Source organism: Ranitomeya imitator, chromosome 3 (assembly GCF_032444005.1).
Source record: "Ranitomeya imitator isolate aRanImi1 chromosome 3, aRanImi1.pri, whole genome shotgun sequence".
NCBI lineage: Eukaryota > Metazoa > Chordata > Amphibia > Anura > Dendrobatidae > Ranitomeya > Ranitomeya imitator.
In genome coordinates this window covers 430,391,501-430,409,887 of record NC_091284.1, presented here as the reverse complement: position 1 = coordinate 430,409,887, position 18,387 = coordinate 430,391,501, and the positions used below count along the sequence as shown (strand labels likewise).

The 18,387-nt window shown below is 42.8% G+C and overlaps 1 protein-coding gene across 4 annotated transcripts in view; it reads right to left on the bottom strand.

Moving 5' to 3' along the window:
* Positions 1–18,387, bottom strand: part of POR (cytochrome p450 oxidoreductase) — a 67,981-nt gene that overhangs the window by 25,336 nt on the left and 24,258 nt on the right. For 3 of the 4 annotated variants that reach the window (XM_069757275.1, XM_069757277.1, XM_069757276.1), the window contains exons 3-5: positions 9,619–9,667; positions 4,188–4,316; positions 916–1,065 (exon numbers count right to left, since the gene is read on the bottom strand). In XM_069757275.1, coding sequence (XP_069613376.1) covers positions 916–1,065; positions 4,188–4,316; positions 9,619–9,667 — 328 coding nt within the window. Of the gene's footprint in view, positions 1–915; positions 1,066–4,187; positions 4,317–9,618; positions 9,668–10,467; positions 10,905–18,387 lie in introns of those variants that run through there. The other variant, XM_069757279.1, reaches the window with a different exon arrangement.

The window sequence follows — 18,387 nt, the reverse complement described above, 5'->3', positions numbered from 1 at the left end:
ACGTTGGACCAGCCTGTAATTTGATTTTCCACTTTGATTTTGAGTATCATTCCAAATCCAGACCTCCATAGGATATTACCTTTGATTTATATTGATCATTTTTATGTTTTATTGTTCTCAGCGCATTCCACTATCTAATGAATAAAGATTTGCAACTAGAATATTACATTCAGTGATATATACATAGATCATATACACACACAAAAAAAATGCAGTGTTCTTTCAATGGTAAGCATATTGGTGACGGTCTACGTCCAGTCCAGTGACCTAAATAAAGATTCAATACAAAGCATAGGCTACATAGCGTTGCACTTTTATAACCTGAGCTGTGCATCGTTTTTTTTTTTTTTTTTTTTTTGAGCAATCAGTGGGGGTTTCAATACCGAACTGCCACCTATATGCTTGAACTCAAATTATAAAGGTTTAGTTACCCATTTAAGTATTATTTCCATCTTCAAATATATTGTTGGACCTTTTAAATACAAGAAATTTAGCAATTTATTTCTTATTAAAATATTTATCAGTTCTTGAGATATTAACACATCTTTTGCTTACAACTCGTTGCCTTCGAGACCGACTACCACTTTTTGACAGCAGAGCATGCGCGGTTATTACAAGCTTTTGTATTGAGCTTGTAAGCACTGTTTTGAAGCTAGCTCAGTTACCGCTTAACCCCAGCCAGCTTCAACAGAGTACTTAAAAGCTAGGATAGCAGAAGTGATTGGTTTCCTAGGCAACGAGATGTAAAACAAAAGATACAAAAAGTGTTAATAGCTCAAGAATGGATGCAAATTTTAGCAAGCAGTAACTTGTAAAAGTGCTTGTTTTTTAGAATACAGTCTATAATTACCGAACAGCAAGTTGATTTCTAGTATGTGCCCATTAATGCCTTTCAGTATTAACAATAGCACTCACAGCGAATTTTAGTCCAGACAGATCGACATCTGCCTCTTGCAACCAATCGTAGAAGTCCTGAGCGTTATCTGTAGGGTCCCCTTCACCATATGTCGCCATGCAGAACACAGCAAGAGAGTTGTCAATGTCTGTAAGCCGACTAAGATCCGCCTGCAGAACATAAACATTTCATATAATATATGGGTTACTAACAAAATCTACATACGTACTAAACCATTTTCATCTGTTATTGAGCAATAACGGGGGAAATAGAAAATCTGGAAAACATTTGTGATATATTCAGGGGAGCGCCGTGACGTTCCGCTCCGTCAAAGTCATGGACACAATTACACTATTCTTGTAATAGTAAGATGGCCATGATATTACAGAAAGCGACTCCCTGGCAACCATAACATCCAGGATTCCCACAGCACACTAATGAAGCCCCCTGACTTAAAATTCAATCAGGAAAGAATGTGTCTGGCTTCCATTGTTTGCACGGCTTCATTAACATAAGAATGGGTTACTAGTGCTGCTTTTTGGATTTTTTTTTCCGTTTATAGAAAGGCTGTTTTTAATAACTCCTATTAGCTGCATGCACAGTCCATTGGAGGGGCTCGATAATTGATTAAACATGCAGTCAGTGGCACAGGCAATCCTGGCAGATCTGCACAAAAGACTCGACAGTTCAACAATTCAGTACGAAAACACAATAACCACAGCACAGGAAAGTTATTGTGCGAGGTGACGTGAAACAGAGACAAAGGTAAAACTAATGCAATTACAAGTAACAGGATTTCACTAGAATATTTGATGTGTCTCTTTAATAGTGAATGTGAAAATAAACCTCTCCTTCCACCCTTATAGTGCCAACAGTCCAAACCCATCATTGCTCATACATTTCCTCATCAACCTTTATCAAATTGAAAGTTCAATGCTAGCTAAAGAGAATCTGGCAATCAGGTCAAAAGTGGCCAGCTCTAGCTCATAATTTATTCCTGCTGCTCCCCGAAATTCTATGCTCTTACTTTTTTTTTTTCCAATGCGCCATACGGTTGCAGAGATATTGGCTCTTTAATTTAGTGCTATTTTTTAGAATATTTTCCAAGGGGGCATTGCTTACAGGATTCTCTGGGGGGTGATTAGGCCGCTTTGTATTATTACCCTGTGAGCCATACCCCCTTGTAAAGACCATACAAATTAGGACAAAGTAAAAAGTCCCACCTCCTTAGAACTACCTATATGGCAGGTTATAGAGTTAAAAAAAACAATACTCAGGAGAGCTGCAAGAATAGAAGAAGAACAAGACAACACTTGTCCTGGTGACAGGTCCTCTGTAAAGAAGTAAAATAACAATCCTATGTGAACCATTCCATTTTCCTGGAGAACATTATTGATAACTGAGGATAAAAGTTTGCCATATACATTAGATGTGGATCATCTGAACGTGTTGCCCACCTAATGTGCATTGAGGCCTCCTCACTATCTCCTAAAGACAGATGCCACATGAGATAAGGACTGAGCAATCAGATTTTACCAGCCCTATCCTTTTATTCTCTGGAAGATGGAATCTGGTAGTGGCTTATTCCTCCCTTCAACTGAGAACTTGTACAAGCTCGGCCAAGTGTCCACGTATGGGAAAGATAGATGTTTAGCCAACAACTATCCATGGAGTATGGACAGCATTTTGCCTAGGGTTACCATCATAACTCCTGGCTTAATTAAAAAGAAAAATGTTACTCTAAATGGGTCCATTCTAGTTTATCCACAGATATGCCAAAGTGTACCAAAAAATGCCCATGTGAATGACGTGTAGATCAATGTTCTACTGCTTATACGAAACACAGTTCCATGCTGCAAGGACGTGACAACAAAGGGTCTGCCAGGACTTTATATACATTACAAAGCAGCTGCCTGTTGTGAGCGCAAACATGATATGTACATCCAGGGGCGGACATATTATTGGTGCAACCTGTGCAGTCGCACAGGGGCCCAAAAGGTAAGGGGGCCCATTTCTGCACCCAAAGCAGGTTCAATTTTGCATTTTTAGGAGCTTTGGGGCTGCAAAGGGCCCCTATATTATTCTTGCACAGGGGCCCTCTTCTTCCTGTGTCCGCCAGTGTGTACGTCACTATATTCACTAATATTGAGATGAGGAATACAGAAGTGTGGTGTCCAATTTCGTGGATTGGTGCAATGGTAACTATCTACAACTAAATGTTAAGAAAACTAAGGAGTTGGTGGCCAACTATAGCAGGATTAAGTTGGAATGCTTACCGATCACTATTGCTGGTCAGGAGGTCGAGCAGGTGGAGAGTTACAAATATTTGGGGGTCCATTTGGATAGCAAACTGGACTGGAGATGCCACTCAGAGTTTGTCTACAAGAAGGGGATGAGCAGACTGTATTTCCTAAGGAAACTGAGGTCTTTTAATGTGTGCAGCAAAATGTTAGAAATGTTCTACCAATCTGTGGTGGCAAGTGCCATCTTTTTTGCAATCACGTGCTGGGGTAGTAGTGTGCGGGCCTCTGATGCTAATAAGCTGAATAAGATTATTAAGAAGGCAAGTTCTGCTGTGGGCTGCAATCTGGACTCTTTTGGGGAGGTAGTGGAGAAAAGAACTCTGAAAAAGTGTATGGCAATTATGAACAATAATGCACATCCATTATATGAGCTATTCATGAGACAGAAGAGCACCTTCAGCAACCGGCTAATACTTCTGAGGTGTAAGAAGGAAAAATATAGGAAATCATTTGTACCAACTGCCATGGGAATGTACAACAATAACACTAGGGTTAAACCACTAAGGTGAATGTCTACTTATTTCTCTACATTTCAGTTCACTCGTTGTTTATGTCCTATTCTAATGTCTAATGTTCTTCTCTCAACTCCACTGTCATGTCAACTATGTAATTCCTTTATGATTTTTATGATTTAAGTTGTGCTGCTGTGATACCATAATTTCCCACGGGATCAATAAAGTGTATAGTATCGTAATATTGTGGTTTCCTTTTCCTGAAATCTTGCCATTTAGCTGCTTTTTTCAGGTCAGTCCATTATAAATGGAGGTAGGATAACCTACACAGCATGAGCAAACTCTTTACTATGGCACTAATGTAGAGCTTAAAAGGAATCCTTTGCACTTCGCTACTAGAAAGTTTCCGCAGTAATGGACACATGAACCCTACTGTTCCATACAATAGAAGAACGGGCTGTTTAATATACAGTTCTTCTCCTTTATAGGCCCCATGACGATTTTGATAGCCCTAAAGGATGTGAACACTACACTCACCATTTCAAATTCTTCCGGGTCGGCCGCCATACCGCGCATGCCATAGCGGTGAGCATCCTTAGCAAGCCGATTGGCAAATTCTTCTCCAGTTCCTGTCTGAGATCCATAGAATACTACTATATTTTTGCCCTAAAAAAATAAATTATATATAGGATCAGACAATGAAAAATATAAACATTATCCAAGCATTTCTATATCAAACCCACAAGTTGTATCTGGTTGATCCATGCATAATCAATGATGTGCTACTTTTTCTAATTGTTAGTCTGGATTCACACACACAACACTGATTTAGGAGGGCCACTTTTCTGTAGAATGGTGTGCGTACTTTTATTGGCCAAAAACACTGCAACCAGATGTTACTTCAATCTGCATAGGTAAAATAATAATATAAGTCACTACATTCATTGCATACTCCTTGTATGTCCTTTTCTATGCCATGTTTAGGATTCGTTTTTTCACAAGTACAAGAAAAGGCACCAGAAATTAAACAAAATAAAAAAAATAAAAAAAAGAATACCGGTACTTTATAAAAAAAAACAATAAAAGGAAGTCAAACCTTCAACTATTTTTTTTTTTTTTTTACACAAAAATAAATTGGGAATAACAAATTTACTGCAGTAAAATATGGTAGTCTGATCTTGAGAGAATTGTCATTATTTTTATTTTGAGGTTGAAGTCCATACTTTTATACCAATCACTGTCACCTAAAATGGACTCTTAGGTCATCGGCACACTGGCGTATTGCATCCGATGCGATATGCTAATGACACTCGGCTCCTGCTCGCAGCAGAGCAGGAGCCGAGTGCCTGCGTCTGTGCTCCGATTCTCTCGCACAGGGAGGATCAGAGCACAGCTGCGGAGGAGGCGGAGAAACTAATTTCTCCATCTCCTCCATTGCTGGGGTCCGCTTATAGCGCACATCACTCGGATGATATCTGAGTGGTGTGCGCTGTCTCTCTCACACCCATAGGCTTATATGGGTGCGACTGAGCCGAGAGTTTTCCTCGGTCCGAGACAATCGCAGCATGCTGCGATTGTCTCGGACCAAGGAAAACGGCCGACAAAAAGTCGGCTGCTGCGAGCTGCCCCATAGCTTAACATTGGTCCGAGTACAATGCGATTTTTTATTGCATTGCACTCGGCCGTTTAAAACACCAGTGTGACGCCGGCCTAACTCTATAGGCCTGAACAGGTGCACAAATAATTTTTTTTCTCTTTTAAGGATAAAAAAAAGCAAAGACAAAAAAGTGTGTGAAAGCCTTAAAAGGGAAGGTGCCGCTTTAAGGAATAAAACATTTACATAAAGCACAGGTTAAAACATGTTATTAAATTGTATTTATTTTTTTAAATAAATGTTTAATGCAGCCACTGAGGGCAGCCATTTTACTTTGCAGGTCTGTAAGGGTCACTGCAAAACACTTACAATCTGGAAATACAGCAGCCCCTGGGAATGGGAGACAGCGGTTGAATGCCAACCCCATCTCTTACATTACAGCCGCATCAGTAGTGCACCGGGTACACCTTGGTGGGCTGCTCAATCCATAGCTGTTGGTGTGGCCAGGAGACATTTTATTGAAGCCCCGCACTAACTGCGGAGCGCCACTTACCCTCTATTACCAGGACCTGTAACCGGAAGCTGTACTGTTCACTTCCTGTATAACAGGTCCTGGGTTGCGAGGAGACCAGACATCAGTGAAGATCGTGGACCATAAGATCAGTGACAACTTGATCCATTGGTAAGTATCAGGACTGTGGTGGCGACGGGCCAGGCATGGTACTTTTGTGCAGAGGTAAAAATATGAAGGTGGGAGTGAGGGTTGGGGGAGACATGGAAAATGCAGGCAGTGGGGGGCAGAGACATGGAAAATGCAGGCAGTGGGGGGCAGAGACATGGAAAGTGCAGGCAGTGGGGGGCAGAGACATGGAAAATGCAGGCAGTGGGGGGCAGAGACATGGAAAATGCAGGCAGTGGGGGGCAGAGACATGGAAAATGCAGGCAGTGGGGGGGGCAGAGAGACATGGAAAGTGCAGGCAGTGGGGGGGCAGAGACATGGAAAATGCAGGCAGTGGGGGGCAGAGAGACATGGAAAGTGCAAGCAGTGGGGGGGCAGAGAGACATGGAAAGTGCAGGCAGTGGGAGCAGAGAGAAATGGAAGGTGCAGGCAGTGGGGGGGGGGGGGGAGAGACATGGAAAGTGCAGGTAGTGGGGGCAGAGACACATGGAAAGTGCAGGCAGTGGGGGGGGGGCAGAGACATGGAATGTGCAGGCAGTGGGGGCAGAGACACATGGAAAGTGCAGGCAGTGGGGGGGCAGAGAGAAATGGAAGGTGCAGGCAGTGGGGGGTGGGAAGAGACATGGAATGTGCAGGCAGAGACACATGGAAAGTGCAGGCAGTGGGAGCAGAGAGAAATGGAAGGTGCAGGCAGTGGGGGGGTGGGAGAGACATGGAAAGTGCAGGTAGTGGGGGCAGAGACACATGGAAAGTGCAGGCAGTGGGGGGGGGGCAGAGACATGGAATGTGCAGGCAGTGGGGGCAGAGACACATGGAAAGTGCAGGCAGTGGGGGGGGGGCAGAGAGAAATGGAAGGTGCAGGCAGTGGGGGGTGGGAAGAGACATGGAATGTGCAGGCAGAGACACATGGAAAGTGCAGGCAGTGGGGGGGTGGGGGCAGAGAGAAATGGAAGGTGCAGGCAGTTGGGGGTGGGAAGAGACTTGGAATGTGCAGGCAGTGGGGGGTGTAATGTATGAAGCCACTGTCTATTTCTATGGGAGCAGTAATGTAGTGGAAGTAGCGAGGATCACACATTATTCTACCGCTACCATAGAAGACGACAGGGTGGGATCACACATTAAATTGCCTTCCCCCCCCCCCAAACAATAAGATTCAGCAGGGGTCACACATTACACTACCGTTTCCTTAGAGATGGGTGACCTCGCTCCGTTCACTTATATGGGAGCAGTGGTGTAATGTGTCCCTGCTCCCTCCACTTCTATGCTCCCATAGAAGTGGATGGAGCTGTGTCACACATTACATACACTAGATACTGCGTGTAATCCCATCCTCTGTGAAGCACTCCAATGAGCTCAATATCCAATCCCATCATGTGATAAAGTAGACTTAGTCCTGTATTTAATCCCAGAGTATGTTACTCTAAGGCAGTGTTCCTCAACTCCAGTCCTCAAGGTCCACCAACAGGTCATGTTTTCAGGATTTCCTTAATAGCGCATGTGATACGTGAAGTGTATCTAACCCCAGCTTATGATAAAGCAAGCAGCATCAACTAACAGAATCGGTGTTGCCGGCCTCGGGACACACTACTTGCCAGTGACAAGGCAGTCACCGACAAAACGGCTCCTCACTATCATCCAAAACTTCATCCTCTTATCCTTTTACAAGCACACAGAAGGGAGGAGAGGAGTGATGTCACACACAAGTGAGCAGATCCCACCCACATTTACAGCAGTCATAATGTGAGCTAGCGGTACACCAGGTGTTCAGGGCAGATTTCAGCAGCTGCTCCTCCTAGTGTTTAACCCCTTTCCGACAAGTGCCATAATAATACACACTTGTTGGATTGCCACCGTTTGGTGAGGGCTCCGGCGCGGAGCCCGCCCTTTTCCGGGCACATGACAGCTGATCTATACAGCTGACATGTGCATGAAAAAGCCATGGCTAGAATCACGATCCACCCGCGGCTATTAACTAATTAAATGCCACTGTTAATCTGACAGCGGCATTTAACTCGTGCATCACTGTCTCCACCTATCAGTGACCAAGTCACATGATCACGGGTCACCGATCAGTTGGCATGACAACCAGAGGTCTGCAGCATACCTCTGTGGTTGTCACTGCAAGATTGCTATGAGCGCCGCCCTGTGGTCAGCACTCACAGCAAGTGAGCATTTCTGCTACACACAGGCGATCTGATCATCGCCTGTGTGTAGCAGAGGTGATCAAAGTACTGCAGCTTCTAATGTCACATTGAGACTATTAAAGCATGCAAAAAAAAAAAAAAGTTTTTAAAAATATTTAACAAAAATCTATACAAAGTTCAAGTAACCCACATTAGTCCCATAATTATCTTTATGGGACTAATGTGGGTTACTTGAACTTTGTATAGATTTTAAAAAAACAAAAAAAAAAAACAAATATATACACATTTGGTATCGCAATATTCTGAATCGCCAGATATATATATTTTTTTGGGTCGCCGCTACATTGCAATAATATGCAATTACGGGCGTTCGAAACATTGTATCTACACCAAACTTGTATCAATAAAAACATCAGCTCGGCGTGCAAAAAATAAGCCCTTACCCAACCCCAGGTCACAAAAACAGAATTTTTAAAAATTTTTTTTACTAAATTTTGGAATTCTTTTTTTTACCACTTAAAGAATATATATATATATATTATCTGCAAACTCGTAATGACCTGGAGAAGAATGGCACGTCAGTTTTACCATTTAGCAAACATTTTTTTTTTTTTTAACCATCAGTGGAATAGCCCTTTTTTAAAAAAATTTCACCGCAACTGGAATTTTTTTCCTCATTTTCCAGTACACGATATCGTAAGACCAATGGTGTCATTCAAAAGTACAATGCGTCCCGTAAGGAAAAAAAAAAAAAAAAAAAAAAAAACAGCCCTCACATGCCCATATTGACGGAAAAATAAAAGTTATGTCTCTGAAGAAGGAGAGCAAAAACAGAACATTGCCTGGGGGTTAAGGGGTTAAAAGTGGAAATATCAAAGTTTTTAAATTATTTTTCATATTTGACTTAATTAAAAACTAATGGTATTAAAAAAAACACCAAAACATTAATATTTTACATTTTATTCAATTATTGAGCCTCTTCCCTTTAAAAAGTGACTTCTTGGCCTATCTTATCTCCACTTCCCAGCTGAAAGCAAGTACTAGTGCCTGAAAGAAGCTATCTGGCTGAAAAGCTGCTGACTACAGTGTTTCTCAATGGGACTAAAAACAGGGTCTGGTAAATATCTGCCTCCATGATCACTAAATATCACGCAAACTTGCATTTATATTGCCTACCAGTACCAACCACATTTAGGGCCATCTGCATGTTCTCCTCACTTCCTCACCCACTCCCACTACTCGGATATAGTCTAAATTATACTCATACTCTGGTTTTTCTGGTTAAAAAGGTATTGATTTCGGTTGCCGTTTATGATGACTCGAATGTTCAGACTTTTCTTTTTTTTTAATCTAAAGTCAGGACTGGATTCAAAAGTAATTGGAAAAACAGAATTCGGTCTCATTTTTTGCTAGATCCATTTTTGGTACCGGATAAAAGAAAACCTGCGGTTGAATTTCTCAAACAGTTTGTGGTTAAACCACTCTTAGCCAAAAGAAGATGGCTTCTATTGACGTGAATAGTCCACAATTAAAACGTTATAGATCACCTACCGTCTTTTTCATCTTTTCCACAAAGCTACTTTCTCGGGAACTCGATGTTCTGCAAAAAATAAGATAGGAAAGGTCACTAAGAATCTGCTTTTAGTACCTGCTTCCTTTTAACAATGGACCCCTGCCAGGGTTCTGAAACGGCAAGAATTTGGAAATTACAAGCATTTGTGGCAACAGCCAGTGTTTATATGGTAATAAACCAGGGCTACAAAATGCATTGCGTTGTGGTGAATTTGAAATCCCGTCAATCCATGTGCTACTGCTATCTCCTTCCCATTTCTGTGAACACCTTAGGCTTCCAGTTATCGAGGGCAGTCACTGAGAGACAAGTTTTGCCACTTTTCAAATTCTTGCTCTATCAATTCTTCACGTTTTTAAGAAACAAAGATATTAAGAGGAGAAACAAAAATACGGCAAGTGTGAACAAGACAAGGAACATATTTGGCTCAGCCTTTGCTGATCTCAAAACACAAGGAATGTTGCACAATTGTAGTCACAGTTCCTGCGTTTTAGGCTTCACCTAATGGAAATATAGGCTGACCTGGATACACCAGACTTGTACGCCATTTTCCTAATAAATCTTTTAGGAATGCATTTGTAAAACTATTTCAGAAGTAGCAGACACAATGAACCGATCAGGTATAAAGGCAAAACCTTACATAAAAGGGGAGCGAGGTGACTGAGCATGTCAGAGCACAAGTCCCAAAGAGGAAACATGAGCCTGAAGTTCTCACGGGCAGAAAGTTCAAATGGAAACAAAACCAAGAAAACCTGTTTCACTAACTTTCTCCGTCGTATCGATGCCTTCTCTGCACACTCACTAACAAACGTGTTACGTGCCGCACTCACCCCAATACAATGACATCTTCTTGAGGGACGGAGCTGAAGCATCCCATCCTTAGAGTCTGTCTTAGTGTCCTTCTCTGGACAGGCTAGATTAAAGGCATTAAACTCCCAGATGCCGGTAGGTGACAATGCAGACGTTGCTTCATTCTCAGCTTGGTCCGGAAAAATTATAACCGATTAGGATTACAAGAAGTAAACATTGTTACAGCCATTTACTTGATTTCCGAGGGCTCCCCTCCAGAGAAAAATACTTCTTAAAAGCCACTCTGGCGGCACAAAAGAAACAGAGGAGGGGAAAAAAGGAAAAGCAAAAGAATCCCTCACATCTGGCAAGAATGAAAAAAAAAGAATGGGAAGGGAGAATGAAAGATCCCAAGAACCACTGCTTCTCAGCTCCCTCTTCACCCCTCCTCCTTTCTTCCTTTTCTCGCTCTTTATCTGTGTGGAACAAGAAAACCCACACTCCCCTTCCTTCCGCCACCATCTGGTTTCCCAGGAAACTGTTTTGTATCACAGACGGGATCCTCTTCTTACACACTATTTTCCGACTTTACACCCTAACATTAGGACTGGCTGGAACAACTAGAGGCGCGCTAAAGTAGTGACTTCCATAGAAGTTATAACCCAATTTCTAGAGGAAAGCCTTCAAAGAAGACCAGAAAGTGTCATTTCACTGACCCCTAACAGTTCAGCTTTTTTTTTTTTTTTAAAGGAGATTGAATACATAAAATATTTGGGAAAATAGAGTTCAAAAACCTTGAGGAGAGAATGTACTCAAGGTCTGGTGGTGATTGGGAGAGACTGAGTATTGAGGAGCCTCTACATCTTCCAACTTCCCATAAATTTCCACAAGTAAGCAAGGCTTTATTAATTTTACTCTGTAGATTAATTTATTTATAAATATTTGGAATGAAATCGACCAAATGGTACCGAGGCGCTCACTGTTCGGATGGAAATACACACGTATGGAAGACAATGCCCAAACTGACCATGGGTCTTCTAACAAGCTCATATATGGTTAGGAGACCCATGGTCATTCCAGGCATTGCGGTCCGTACATGGATGAATGCTTTCGGCCTTCGTCAACTGAGCACGTTACAATCTAACAAAGCATGAGTTACACAGAATATCTTCCAGACCAAGTACAGGTCAGAAGATGCTTGTAATCCAGTAGAGTGTTCACGTCGCTTTAGAAGCTTTGTCTCAAAAGAGAGATGGGAAGTTGCCAGAGGCTTTCATTTAGAAAAGGATTTCCCTGCTTTATGCCACTTTTATAGCCCAGTATTTAGCACCAGTATTTGTAAGCCAAGAACAGGAGCAGATCCAAAAATCAAAGAGAAGATGCAAATCTTTCCATTATTCTTTATGTCCTTGTTTTGGAAACATTCCCAGTTTGGGCTTATAAATACTGATCCACCTCACTAATCAAATCCGGCTACAGGAAAGGGGTCTAAACGTGATGTCACCATTTATATATTTATATGACTAATATACGTACAAAACACATGCCTTATAGAGATTCTACCCCTATGTGTCAACATTTTTGCTACCAAGATTAAAAATAAAGAACTGCTGCACTGTAATCTGAGATTTTTCCTTATTTTAAAGAGGACCAAAGTAGACCGTTTGAGTTATTTTTTTCCCGCTGCCCCCAAGTATTCACTTTTTTTTTTTTGTCAAACAATAGCCAGCATTAATTTTTCTCCCCCATAAATCAATAGCAGACATGGAAATAAGAAACTTTGCAATATATCTTATAAGAGAAATTGGCTTCTTTCTCCTCCTGGACTGATCATTCATTCTCAACTTACAGTGAAGACAGAATTTCCGATTCCTGAGATAGGAGATGACAGTTATATGTAGAGCTGGAACGGTTTCAGGATTCCTTGCAGCATGAAGGCCTGTCTGCCGCCACCATCTCCCTCCTCCTCTCCGTAGAATCTTAAAAGCACCAACTGTCATCGCGCTTAGTAATGTGAAAATTTGTACTGAGAATGAAAGATGAGCCGAGGTGGAGAAAGAAGCCGATTTCTATAAGATCCATAACAAAGGTGTTTATTTTCATGTGTACTATTGATTTATGAAATGCAAATGAAAGACAATGGGTAATCTTTAAATCCTCCAAACGGTTCCAGAGATATGGCCCTTTTGTTTAGTGCTAATCCTTATGGTCTTTACCAAGGGGGTGGGCTCACAAGGTAATGTAAAGCAGCCTAGACACACCACCAGAGAATCCTAAGAGTAACGCCCCCTTGGTAAAGACCATATATAACTATTAGTACAAAATAAGAAGACTATCACTGGAACCACATAGTGGATAAAAATAGTATATCTATCTCTCTCAGGAAAGCAGCAATAATTGGCCACTTTTGACCTGGTTACAGGTTCTAAGAGCACTTTTCCCTTCCTGCCAAATAGGCTTTGACTAAAAATTTAAAGATATGTGGCAGATCTTCCCTCTGTGCCAATTTACACAGTGTTAAAAATGTATTGCCGTTTCAAAAAAAGTTGTGGCATAATTCAGAGAGCCTCACGGTTTGAAAAATAAAGGAGCAGAAGTGCCTTCTATCAAGTCGGTCTCCACTGAGCACTTGTGGCCCTTCTTACCATAATCTGTGTGTGGGTTATCATACTAAGTGGTTTCAGCAGAAGCAAAAGAAGATCGTGGATGTCCAGCAGCCCAATGGAGGCCGAACAAACACTGTTGGACTCAGTCTAATGAACGAGGGATTACGTGATTTTACCACATGGCTGAGTAATAAAATCCATCTAGTACAAGGAGGAAGATCAGAAATACCCATTATTTATTGGTCCAGGTGTCCAAATAAAACTTTTCCCATAGAAATGTACCAATCTGCCACCTGAACCAGTACTAATCTCGAAGAGATCAGTTTTCTGTCTTCATTCACTACTGTACCTCCCACAAAAACAAATGTAATGTGAAAGAAACGCAAAGACGTTGCGTAATGATCTGGATTATCGAACGATTTCATGAGGTGAGGGACCGTTAAGGCCCCACTGAAGACTGCATGTGAAAGCTTTGTAAAGCCAGCATTAGCATTCCCACATCCTGTAACGTGAGCTGCCTTTTGTGAGACATTTATCCCATTCTGCTCAGAAGTTCACATCTGAACCTTCCCCACCGGGCCTCCTCACCCAGAAGGAATCCCTTACACAAACATCTTAAGCTTGTGCTCAGCAGGAAAGCCAACACGCCAGATCTGTGGACATGTCTCTGTAACACAAGTGCCTCTACAGCCCAGAAACACCAGAGATGCAGGTACACACAATGGCAGCTAGCAGAAAAGAATACAGCCAAAATCCGCAGAGTTGCCATTACTGCAAGCCAGCATTGTGCTGAAACACATTAGCCTACAGAGCATTATTCACTCTGACTAATGTACAGGACTGGCCATCATATCAAATAACGCCTGGTTAGTAAATGCTTGTATTCCAGATACAGAACTATTCTGGAGCAGCGTTTCCATTATTTGTCAGCTGTCCTGTTCCTCTTATTTGTTCTACATAAGAATAGATTGGCAACTGGGTGTTACCAGTATGGAACAGGCCAATTAGACCCCTTTGACGACACCCAGTTGTAGATAGGAATAACAGAGGAAATGAACACCACAGATTCTCCAGAATGTCAGGAGAGCTACAAGTTTGGCACCCTACTGGTATGTGCACATGACTTCTTCATCAAGCAGCTACGCTCTGTATCCCACCATAACAAAAAAACAACTACAGTAAGTAAACACTAAAAAGAGTGAAGATACGCAGTTAGGTTCAGACATTTGAGCTTCTCTTAACCTCTTTATGGCTATGGGAAACTGAAGCCGTTAAAGGAAGCTCAAAAAGACCGAAGATAGCAAGCAGATTGGAAGCCGCTTGCTATTTTATTCACTGAAAATGGAGGGGAAAAAAGCCGGCCACCAAAAACATCGCAAAAAACGTCCAAAAGACACCGACATGTCATCTTCCAGAAAGACTCGACAGGTTCGCACATGTCTAAAAGACCATGTGTGCACTGGACTCACTAATCTGAGTAAAGCCCACGATGCACAGGTCAGCCACAGGTCTCCTGACCAGCACTTGACCACCACATAGGCTTACACGAGGCCAGGAGACCTGCGGCCGACGTGCATCATGGTCCATTCTCAGGCAGCCGGATACACACATGCGTGTTTCGTGATCAGCTTTTGATACAACATAAGGATATTCTCTAATACAATCTTAGCCAATTAATGGCAGGAGATTCACATGTGGCTCACAGGAGACTTCTTGGCATCTGCAAATGCTTTTGTGCAGCAATGACCACCAGGCACATCCCATCATCAATTGGCACCGAAGACAGATCCATGTGGTTGGCAATTGACACAAGGCTAAAAATATCACCAGTACTTGGATTCTTGGTTTAGATTTCAAATGCACATGGTTCTAGTCGGCATTGTCAGACTTTGCACCCGAATATTAGCAAAAACCTGTTGGAAGTGGCCTATGCTCTGCAGACAGGCGAAGGAGAACTACAGTAAGGAAAATGACCAATTTTATGCGTCATAGGCTGTGTTCTCAAAAATCTGTACGTAACAACCTATCAAGAGCCCGAGGATGCTAATAATATCAGACACTAATGACTTCTACTAACGAGCAACCACAAACCTCTTAGAGCCTCATAAGGATTACCTACAGAAGAAAGACGGTAGTAAACAATTGCAAGAAGGGATGTAAAAAAGAGACATGCTTGTATCAACTACCTTAAGACAGGACAGTTCTGCAAATCTAGTGGTTAAAAACCACAAACATGAGCAAATCAATTACTTAAGAATTTGGCACCAGATTTGTCTACTGCCGTCCTGTGTCAGCAGGGGGCATGGGGTCCATCAGTATCATTGTATCTGGAGGCCCACTCTACAGCTACACGCAAAATATTAGCGGACATCTTCACAAATTTACGCTAACACATACTCCATACATTTGAATGAAAATGTGGCTGCATGTATGTGCAGTCACCTCTCTACTGAAGCAAAAGGACAATGCAGTGAGTCAGAATTGGTGCACCGCCAACCAGGTGGTAGGTGAGGACCTGGCATATTCTGGAAAAGGTAAGAGTACAACTAGTAACCACATTTGTGCAGTGAAACTGCGTGACAAGTAATAATCAGTTTGAAATAAATGTATCTTCTGTATGTATACTCACCCTTAAAACCAATATGCTTTCCACCAGGACCAGTGCCATTCCTCGGATCGCAGCACAAGGTCTTTCAGTGGTCACGTGACATTACTATATCACCACAATGTATGTAACGCATCGCCAACGCATGCCATTTTCCGTTATTCCGTTATTTTCTGACGGACCTCGAACGCTGCTTGCAGCGTTTTCTGGTCCGTTCTCGCTAGCACAGATCTGGCATCTGCGCTAGCGGGATCGCTAAACGCGATCCTTTTTGGACATTGCGTTAGCGTATGCGCTAAACGGATTGCACTAACGGAATGCGCTAACGCAATGTGAACCTAGCCTAAGAAGCATCACCATTTTATTAAAAAAAAAGTTTTTTTCCCCCCCATTTTTCTCCTTAAAATTTAGGGTGCGTCTTATAAAACGCAAAATGCGGTAAATAGTTGAACAACAGTGATAGAAGCCCATCTATGGTCACTGCTGTTAGTGGCAGGTGCCAGCTCCAGAATATTGTTATAAGACTTAAAAAGGGAATCTGTCAGCAGGTTTTTGCTACCACATCTGAGAGCAGCCAGGTGTAGGCAAAGAGAAGCTGAATCCAACTATCCATCACTTAGATTACTGGGTGCTGCCGTTCTGACACAAAGACACAAATTTTAGATTTAGTAATGCAGCTGAGCTGAGGAAGCTAACTCCGTCCACACCCCAGCTAACCCGCCCACACCAGGCTCTGCATATACAATGTCTATAGACAGTAAGCTGCTGTGTCCCAACAATGATTGTTTCAGCCCCAGGAACCTATCATTGTAAGCAAACAAAACCACTGAGTTGGATAAGGCTACTTTCACACTAGCGTCGTGTGACGGACGTCGCAATGTGTCGTTTTGGAGAGAAAAAAAAGCATCCTGCAAAGTTGCCCGCAGGATGCGTTTTTCTCCATAGACTTGAATTAGCGACACATTGTGACGTATGGCCACACGTCACATCCGTTGTGCGACGGATGCGTCATGTTTTTGGCGGCTGCGACGCACAAAAAACTTTCAATGTAACTTTTTTTGTGCGTCGGGTCCGCCATTTTCGACCGTGCATGCGCGGCCGAAACTCCACCCCCTCCTCCCCGGAACTTACAATGGGCAGCGGATGCATTGTAAAACTGCATCCGCTGCCCCGTTGTTCTTTTTTTTTTCCGCAGTTTGTGTCAGTACGTCAGCCCCGTACTGACGCTAGTGTGAAAGTGGCCTAAGGCTACGTTCACATTTGCGTTCTGCCGGGCTACGTCGGGCGCAGCTGCGGCGACGCATGCTCCATGTGCCCCTATATTTAACATGGGGGCGCATGGATATGCGTTTGCTTGCGTTTTGCGATGCATGCGTTTTTTTTTTGCCGCAAGCGTTAGGGCGCAGAGGACGCAGCAAGATGCATTTTTTTGCGTCCACAATTCGGCAAAAAAGGACGCATGCGTCCCAAAACTGTGCGTTTTTGTGCGGTTTTTGTTTGCGTTGTCGATGCAACATCGCACAACGCAAATGTGAACGTAGCCTAAGGGTACCGTCACACAGTGGCACTTTTGTCGCTACGACGGTACGATTCGTGACGTTCCATACGATATCGCTGTGTCTGACACGCAGCAGCGATCAGGGATCCTGCTGAGAATCGTACGTCGTAGCAGATCGTTTGGAACATTCTTTCGTCGCTGGATCTCCCGCTGTCATCGCTGGATCGGTGTGTGTGACACCGATCTAGCGATGCGTTCGCTTGTAACCAGGGTAAACATCGGGTTACTAAGCGCAGGGCCGCGCTTAGTAACCCGATGTTTATCCTGGTTACCATCGTAAATGTAAAAAAAACAAAACAAACAGTACATACTTACATTCCGGTGTCCGTCAGGTCCCTTGCCGTCTGCTTCCCGCACTGAGTGACTGCCGGCCGTAAAGTGAAAGAAGAGCACAGCGCGCTGTGCTGTGCTTTCACTTTACGGCCGGCAGTCAGTCAGTGCGGGAAGCAGACGGCAAGGGACCTGACGGACACCGGAATGTAAGTATGTACTGTTTTTTTTTTTTTTTTTTTTTTACATTTACGATGGTAACCAGGATAAACATCGGGTTACTAAGCACGGCCCTGCGCTTAGTAACCCGATGTTTACCCTGGTTACCCGGGGACCTCGGCATCGTTGGTCGCTGGAGAGCTGTCTGTGTGACAGCTCTCCAGCGACCACACTACGACTTACCAACGATCACGGCCAGGTCGTATCGCTGGTCGTGATCGTTGGTAAATCGTATAGTGTAACGGTACCCTAAGAGAGAGGCATTGCTGAAATCTGTGTTTTAACCCCTAAAGCATGCGGTCTTCAGATTACATAGCAAAAACCTGCTGACAAATTCCCTTTATTAGCACATCCTATGTTGGGAAGCAGTTAAAGACTTGAGTACCTTACACTGAAGGTTTACAGCCATTTGTAAAGCATTACAGACTTGACAGGGTGGACATACATCAGATTTGTTATCAATGCAATTTCCTAATTTAATAAGTGCAGGTTAATCATAGGTAAACCAAACAAAAATGTAAATGGATCTATTCAATGGGTGTAAGCTCCAATTTCAGTGTAGGTCACTTCCTTAGGAGTCATTCACACATGAAGACTGCTGCTTATAAAGGGTCACTGCCAAAGAAAGCAAATTGTGAGATAATTACTGTATGTAAAAAGTATTGTTCAAAATCAAAAACCCATTTGAGCCTATGTTCACACG